The sequence below is a fragment of the Oreochromis aureus genome, linkage group 7 (assembly GCF_013358895.1).
Source record: "Oreochromis aureus strain Israel breed Guangdong linkage group 7, ZZ_aureus, whole genome shotgun sequence".
Lineage (NCBI taxonomy): Eukaryota > Metazoa > Chordata > Actinopteri > Cichliformes > Cichlidae > Oreochromis > Oreochromis aureus.
Window position 1 is genome coordinate 60834255 of NC_052948.1, and position 8896 is coordinate 60843150.

General features: G+C 41.8%; 1 protein-coding gene across 1 annotated transcript; it reads right to left on the minus strand.

Annotated features, from left to right (window-relative positions):
• Positions 1-4324: 4324 nt before the first annotated feature.
• On the minus strand, positions 4325-6805 carry slc10a3 (solute carrier family 10 member 3). The gene has a single exon (XM_031730361.2). It carries the CDS (start codon positions 6355-6357, stop codon positions 4942-4944), a length of 1416 nt encoding a protein of 471 aa, XP_031586221.1. The 5' UTR covers positions 6358-6805; the 3' UTR covers positions 4325-4941.
• Between the last annotated feature and the right edge of the window lie 2091 nt (positions 6806-8896).

Sequence of the window (8896 nt, forward strand, 5' to 3'; positions counted from 1 at the left end):
CCAGCTGTGAGCACAGAAGCTCCACCCATCTGCTGCCCAGATCTGCTGTTTGCAAAGAGCAGCCAATCAAAATAAAGCTGGGTTAAAAGGAGACATGAGCAATTGCACTACGATATATAAGCATCATTTTGAACTGTGGTGAGTCATGTACTGGTACTCTGAGTCCAAGAATAAAAATGTATAATAACACATTATACATTATAATAAAAACAGGAAATAACCCGTATTATGCTTTGCCAGAGTCCACTAAAGGAAGTTAAGTCTTGCTCAGTGTGGCTGTGGCTGTGCTACCTTATGAGTAACACACACACATTCAGGGACGGTGGCTCACCTCTGATTCAGAGAGAAGCTGTCACTAAAGGTCCAATGACTGACTGGATCTGGACTTCCTGTGTGAGGAGGAAAAGGGATCACATGACGTTAATGTTAGGCTAACATCGTGTGACAGAGAATGTTCTGGTCCCATTTGCAGATTTTCTCACAGACTTAAAGTTATTTTTTTTATGTGTTCTGTGTTATTGCTACCAGCCATAACAGATATTGCTATTGTAAATAGCACTGGAACTATTAATCATAAGAGATCATGAAAGAGAACAATTTATTTGGTACGTTTCCATCTCATGTTAAAAAAGACAGCACAGAAACCACTTTAGTAACTTTTACTAAAGTGTTCTTATTTTACTAGATCCAACTGTAGCTTTTTTATTTCCACACTGAGTAGTTCGAGCTACGTTGAATGGCTCTCTAATGCTCCTACTTATCAGAGTAATCACTTACCTCATCAGCTGCCCTCATGACCTGGTGTGGGGTCCTCCGTCTTTGGACCTATTTTATCCACATTATAAGTGTCCTAATATTGTTATGTCAATTATTGCCAGCGGCACGTTTTGGAAAAACACAAATCCAGATTCCCTGTAGATGGTCAACCAGAATAAGTTAGCTAGAAATCTGAGCATTATTTCCAATCACCATCTCAGTTTCAACCAGCATGTCAAAGGTCTCCTGCAGTCCTGCTTTGTACAGATTAGAAAATACAGATTAGAAATACTACCAATGTAGAAATACTACCATCAGTGCTTCAGAATAATACAACTGAACACTTATCCACACCCTCATTTGCTCCTCATTAGATTATTGCAATTCATTGTGTACATGCCTGAATGATGCAGCAGTTTCCTGTCCACACTCAGCGCAGGAAATGCATCACTCAAGCCTCCCATTCGCTACATATTCCAGTTAAACATCATACTCATTATTTTTAAATCACTTCATGCTATAATTCCACTTTATATTTCAAAGTCCTAATCAAATGGTCCCAACACCTTATGCTGCCCAGATCCCTCAGATCTGAGAATCAGTTACTGTTACCAGTTTGAAACAAAGGTGACAACACACCACAAAAACACCACATATGTCACAGATGATTGTGACATACATATTTGATGCTACTGTAGAGGTGTGGTCACCTGCTGCACCTGTGACCTTGTTAAATACCTGTCTAACATCATTCCAACTCTCCTGCAGTGCAGAAACTTTTTTTTCACCTTTGTCAGTTTATTTCACCTGTTTGTGGTAACTTCATGCTCTTGGGAAACATTTGTTGCTTTAACCTGCACTTACCTCCTTCCAGTACTTTTGTATATTTACCTGCCTGCATCAGAGTAATTAGGATTACGTGTACAAACTTGGTAAACTGTTGAAATCACTCTGTTTGTAAATAAATCTTTTGACCTGATCCACTTGGCTTTGTTATCATCTTAGTACTAAAACATGACGCTGGTGTGTTCCCATGTCAGGATTACCTGCATTTTAATGCACTTTCATTTTATTTTTTCCCGGTTTAGCTTTTTAGCTCACATGTAAAGCTAGGTGAGAAGTAAATTAACACTTTTTGACGTACTTGTACTTTACTGAATATAATACTTATACTAATACTAACTAATACTTGTACACTAAAACATTTCAGGAAACTTTTTACTAGATTTATTTACAGTTCTATTTACTATTTAGTATTTAGTATTTGCTTTTTATCTAAAAGTGCAGTTGTGCATACAACTACAGTTAAAATAATCAGTCCTTTAGAGCTGACAAATTATATTAATTAATTATATGGTATGAATTATTATTCAGTTCAGTAATAATTAAATTAAACTATTCTTGAAATGTGATTTAATTTGTTAATTTTAATAAAATGAAATTATCCTTGTGCTACTATACATGATAATTGTTCAACAGAGATAAAATTTACTATTATTAATCAGGTAGCCTATTTTCAAAAAAGTGATTATTTTCCTACGTATTATTAGTAGTAGTAGTAAAGGTTGTATTGTTGTTATTCAAAAGCAATACAAAAGTAAAAATATAAATCAATTAAATAATAAAAATAACAAATAAAAACACATTTCATATTTAATAATATTAATAATTATTATTTCCTTATATAATTTTAATTTAATATTTTTTAAAACAAATATTACTTTAAAAAAAAAAATTATGAATGTTTACAAATCAGTTAAAGGCAAAACCCCCTCTCCATTCTCTGAATGCGTAGCAGTCAAAGAGGCTTATATTGTGACAAAGGTTCATTTTCATTGACCGCATAATTGCATTTACACTTATCTGGGTCACATGCATGCCTCTGCTGGCTAAACGGGACATGTTTAAATATTAGAGGGAAGAAAAAAGCAGTCGTGACTCAGACATCCCATGTTTCTCTTCTTCTTCTTTTGGCGGTTGTTCTGTAAGAAACGTGGATCTCTTGGCCTCGTGCTCCTCTGCGAGTTGAAGCAGAGGTCTGGCAGTTTTACAGCTGCACCACATTCCTGAGAGCTCTCTGAAATCTGCAGCAGGCCTGGCCTTTGGTTTTCCACCACAAATCACTCCCAGAGAGTTTCCTAATGAAAGCACATAAAAGCCTGGTGCTGTAAACAGGAAATGCATATCTAAACTTGCATGTTTTGCAAAAGAGCTGCAGGACGGGGATAGTTTCTGTGGTGCTGTGCAAACTCTGAATTTCAAGCTTGAATTCAATACTTCAGTCAGCCACAGTGAGCTGATAAAATGTGAACCTTGTACTCTAGCATGATGAGTTAATGGCCTAAAGCTATTCTGCACAGATCCATGAACAGTTTTTTGAGGTTTGGGGAAGTCACAAAAAAAAAGCTCACCTGTAAAACTACAACAGTTCAGGAAACTGGTTTTGTTTCCTTTTTTACACTTTTATCGTCAGCCCAAGTGAGACGTGTTGTGCTTCAAGCACTATAAAAAACAACAATCATTTGGAAAACCTCCCAGCAGCATGTTTTTCAGAGACAGCCACCCGCAGGGTAAACACTAAAGCTTTTTATATGATGCTGCAATTGTGTCAAAATTATGTACAGACGTGGCAAATGCGTGTTGTCTTTTCAGCTTCGGTTCACTTCAGCTGTGACAAAGAAAGCCTGGCTATGTGGAACTTTGCTGGACAAACAACACGGGGAAATTAGAGGAAGTGTAACATAATGGATTGACACAGACAAATAGTTTTTCAGGAAAGCAAACACTGAACAGCACAACGGTATGTTTGTCGAAACTGTTTCATCATGTTTAGTCGCTTATGCGAGTGAATGTGAATTTTGGCACAGCTGGGACCTCATATACTTCAGACTTGATGTTTTTGAATAATGTAACACAGCCACAGATCCCTTGATTTTATCGTACTCTTATTATAGTAGATGATTAAATTATCTTAACACTGAAAGAAAGACAAACTAAACCCTGTTGACCCCCACTGTAGCAATAAAACTGAATAGAAGTAAAGACTGTGTGTAAAAGTAAAAATCTTACTGTCACACTTGCACTTATGTGAAGAATATCACTCATATGTGCTTAAAGGTGAGTTACAGTGTCTATGAAGTCCTGGTGCACTAACACCAAGGTGCTGCAGGAGCCATTTGGTGTACTGTTCAGTGGTTTCAAATACATTTGCTTCCTCTAAGCATATCAATATACCACACTTTGTCCTAATTACATATGAATGGCTTAGCCCAAAAAAAGCCCCTCACTAACTGTGTGGTTGATTACGCAATTCGAAAGCAGCAAAAAGGAAAGTTTCAATATTAAAACACTCAACTGTTAGTTTCACCATCTGCACGTCAAAGTGAAACCAAACATTTATAAAGTTTGTGACTGTGTGAAAGCAGCCTGGCTGCCGTTAACTTCAACAAACAGCCTGTTGGGCCTCAGAGAGCACTGACCGGTTTGATAGGTTTTCTATAGCACATGCTCACATGCATGCATGCATGCATACACACACTCAACAAACCAAGTTCTGCTTTAACAAGAATTTTTTTTTTTTTTTTTTTATTGACTTTTTCTTAATTTCTCTTTGCAAATATTCAAGTACATGGATTTAAAGATCCAGGACACACAATCAGAGGCAAATACTTTCAAAATAATTTCACCATGTTTCCGTTTGAGTCACAAAAGTTTCCACTTTAACCCCACCCCCCAAAACCTCCCCCTCCACAGGCTAAGACACATGGACCTCTTGTAAACATGATACAAATATCAGTCTTTGCTTTTTGATCACAAAAAAAAAAAAAAAAAGTAATCTGGTAGAAAAATATCTTTTCTTTTAATAGGGATTTGTCTTCTTAAGAATATTTACATTTACCTCACAGTAGAATCTCATCTGAAAAAGTACATACCGGAAAATAAACACAAAAAGGTCTCAGAGGGGGAAAAGGCCTTTGGTTTTCATGAAAAAAACAAAAAAAAACAAAACCAAAATGACAACAAAAGTCCCATAAAAAGTCCATTCACTGTCCTGTGTACAACAACAGTGATGTTGGGTTGGTGATTGTTGGGCATCTTGAGGCTGAGACAGAGGGACACCAGATTTCCACAGGATTCAAAGGGTTCATTCTTAGAAGGACGTTAAGAGCAAAACTGCAGCTACAATCAGGTGTCGCTCCTGGGGGCGGCCGAGCCGCACAGCCTCCGCTGGGCGACGTATCCCAGCACAATGAGCAGCATCTCCGAGGTGCTGCTGAGGGCCACGATGAAGGGCGCCTGCGACGCAAAGTCTGCCTCCAGTCGCCGGAAAGACAGCTGCATGACCGCGAGAGCCAGCAGGCTGTTCTGGACGCCCACTTCGATGCTGACCGTCTTCCTCTGTGGCGGAGAAAGGCCCGCCAGCTTGGCCAGGACAGCCCCGACCACCAGGCCCAGCAAAGGCACCGTAATCCCAACGACCACGATTTGGGGCTGGACGTTGGCCAGGATGGACGCTCCCATTTGGTAGGCCATGAAGATGCCGCCCACGATGAGCACGAAGCTGAAGGGTCGGATGAGCGCCAACAGGACGCGAGTGAGGGCGGGCAGCCGCAGCTTCACCAGCATGCCCAGTGAGATGGGGATAGCGATGAACAGCAAGGTGCCCAGGATCTTCACAAAGGGCACGTGCAGGGCAGCGTGGACACCCAGAAGCCAACCGTACAGGGCTGACGACAAAGGCATGGCTGCCGCCGCCACCACTGTGGAGACCAGCGTCATGGAGATGGCTAGCGTGACGTCGCCTCCGAGCAGCAGGCTGTACAGGTATCCTCCCCCTCCACCTGGGGCAGAACAGGTTATGACCAACCCCAGAGCGAGTGCCTTGGGCAGTGAGGCCAGCTGGGACACACAGTAGGCGTATAAAGGCATCACCAGGAACTGACCCAGTGCGCCTAGGAGCAGCGGCATGGGGCTCTTCAGCAGCCCCCGCAGCACCTCCACCTCCACCTTGCACCCAAAGGCACACTTGTTGACAAATATGAGGGGCAGCAAGGCAAACAGAACGGGGTTCTCAGAGAAATGGGACAGACCACCCGACTGGATGAGCCGGGTGGCAGGGTCATCCTCACCGGGCTCCACTTTGATGCAGTAATCTGTCCTCTCCTCAATCAGAACCGGCACCGAGCCCTGGTCCAGGTCCAGCAGCTGGATCTGCAGCTGAGCCTTGCCCGGCAGCCCAGAACGGATGTTGATAATGTAGCTCTGAGCCGGTCCTCCGTGGCCGCCGTCCGTCACGTTGATGATCGAGAGGACCTCCGGTTCCAAGGAGTGAACTCTCACCGTCTGCTTTAAGCTCTGGCGGCCCGTTCTGCCGGCCGCGGGGCTCCGGTATCGGCTGGAGATTACAATCACGCCGTTGGTGTATTCAGGGAACTCGAACTCCTGCAATGACCCGTCCCCGATTGTGATATACCTGCTGCTGCTGTCGGCCGTCACGTTGGTCCTGTTGCTGCCATCCACAGTGAGGTTTCCGGTGGCCCACGCCCGGTACGCTCCGCCGGTAATAAGGAAGAGACAGCAGAATGTAAAGATCGTCCTCATGGTACTGGCGGACGAGGGGCGGAGGGACGCGGCAGCGACACGCTTCTCCCCCGCCAGCGGCCTCCCCAGACGGTTATACCGTCGCCCTTTCACACCCGGACGACCAACTTCTCATTCTAGTCTCCAGGATAAGAGCACAGCGCGGGCTGCCGGCTTCACATCTCGTCTGGTTCCCATTTTGTCGCTGCCTTTATACCGGAACCTAAACATCACCCCGCCCAGCCTTGTCGGAGCCCAGCTCTCCGGCGGCAGCCCCGCGAAAAAAACACTCGCACAGGTCCTCCTTTCGGCTACTCGCTGCTAAGATGTCGGTCACGCTGAGCCACACCCGCACCGTTTTTTCGGTCCTTTTTGTCTCTCCGGTTGGTGAAAACAGAAAACATCGTAGCTCCGCGGCCGTTTGTTTGCTGCTCGAGGATGTTTTGGTGAAGAGAACGTGGACGAACAGGGTGTACTTCCGGGCACGGGATGTCAAAATAAAAGTTAAAAAAGAAAACTTCACCTTCACCCTTAGCAATAATTTGGAATTAAAATCCATCTGAATTATATCAAATAAATAAAATTATATAATATATATAATATTACATAAAATCAAAGTTTTATTATTATTCAGATATCATTGACTGTGTACCAAGCAAGTAAATTTCATCTGACCAAATTTCATCTGATCATGTTGGCACTGGGTAAACTGTTGGTGCTGCACGAGGAAGTCAGGAGAAGTATGTGAGGGTGGTACAGGACATGTATGAGGACAGGGACAGCGAGTGGTGAGGCATAGGAGTGGCAGGATGGGTTCAAGTTTGGGGTGTAAGTACGTTTTAGTTGGGTCGTATCAGGGATCTGTTCTGTTTTTGTTTATAACGATAAGGACAGGCTGACAGATGAGGCCAGGGAGAAAGATGACATTGTTATTTATAGTGAGAGTAGTGAGGAGGTGGAAGAGAGCCAGGAGAGATGGAGATATGCAGCGGAGAGAAAGTGAATGCAAGACAGAGAGATGGCAGTCAAACCTGCTATGATGTATGGTGGGACGAACAGATAAAAATAAGATTTCCATTAGAAGCAACCAGGATGGATAGGGTTAGAAATGAGTACATCAGTGGGATGGCTCAGTTTGAGCAGTTTGGGGACAAAGTTAGAGAGGCAAGCCCGAGATGGTTTGGACATGTGCAGAGGAGAGATAGTGGGTATATTGGACCAGTGATATTGAATATGGAGCTGCCAGGTAGGAGGGAAAAATGAAGACCCCAGAGAAGATCAGGGAAAGAAGATGGATGGTTGGGTTGCATATATCCCTTTTACCCAAATACAGTGTGGGTAAATGGTACAGTTTGGTTTTGGGTGAAAGACTTGCTGAAAAACTTTCCTATTGAAAAACAGAATTTTCTGTGCCTGTTAAATTGCTATATATTAAATGTTAAAGAATTTCTTTGTCATCTGAAAATATTAGTTAATCAGCAACTTTTTAAAAAATTGCACTTTTAGTGTCAATTTTATGGTTAGCTAAAGCAAAATAAATAATTAACAAGAATAACAACATAAAACATACTCACCAAATTCTGCCAGTTCACAGGTGTGTTATTTTTTGTTGTTTGTAATAGGTGTTTTTATAGTAAGCGGCACATTTAACACGTGCATTTATTTTGTAAAGAAAAATCCCAGCACTTCCTGTCTGTGTGTGGGTGAGTGTGTTTACCTTAGCGCAGTCCTTCATTAATCCAATCAGAGCGGTCTCCAGCTTCAGCTCTCCCTGCTCAGACAAACAGGGGCGGTCACATGGGAAAGAGAACATCGTGATTTGTATCCACTGGAGGGGCAACCAGGGATTACCCACGAAACACAAGCAAAGGAGCGCATTCAGATTATAGCATCTGACCTGCTGGTATCTGTATTCAGGTAACCGGGTCCTCCTTAAAGTCCACCCAGTGAAATCAAATTAAGAAAATGTCTTGAAATCCAGGTGTTAATATTAACAACTTATAATGCAACCAATCATACAAATATGCTATATTTCTATTTAATTCACACATTATTGATACATTTATTGAACTTAATCATGCTTTTCAGCAATCAAGCTAGTAAATATAATGAATCAGGCCATTTAGTACAAGCTTCTTTTATTATTAGGAGGAAATTTCTCCCATTATAAAATCTCTGTAGAGTGCTAACATTATTCACTAAGCCTTCCTCCCCACCCAACACTCCCTCCATTAAACTGTGCTTTTCATTTCAAGTAAAGGGGTTAACATACAATGACTTGTACATTTTAATTTATTTTTATATCATTACATATTTACTGAAGGTAATTAAAATTAATCAACAAGTCATGCCAAGTCACTGCAGTTTTAGCATTTTAAGTAATTGACTTGTGGCAAAAAGGACTACAACGATTTGAAAAACAACTACAAACAATCCTACAAAGCACAATAATGAGATCTGTATAAAGATAACTATAGAGACACAGGTCACAAAATGACTACAAAAGAATTCAAAAACAACTACGAAGTAAAGTAAACAAAAAAAAAGTGTTGCAAAGTGG

Excerpts from the sequence above, each read along its gene's own strand:
- slc10a3 (XM_031730361.2), bottom strand. The coding sequence starts at position 6,357 with ATGAGGACGATCTTTACATTCTGCTGTCTCTTCCTTATTACCGGCGGA.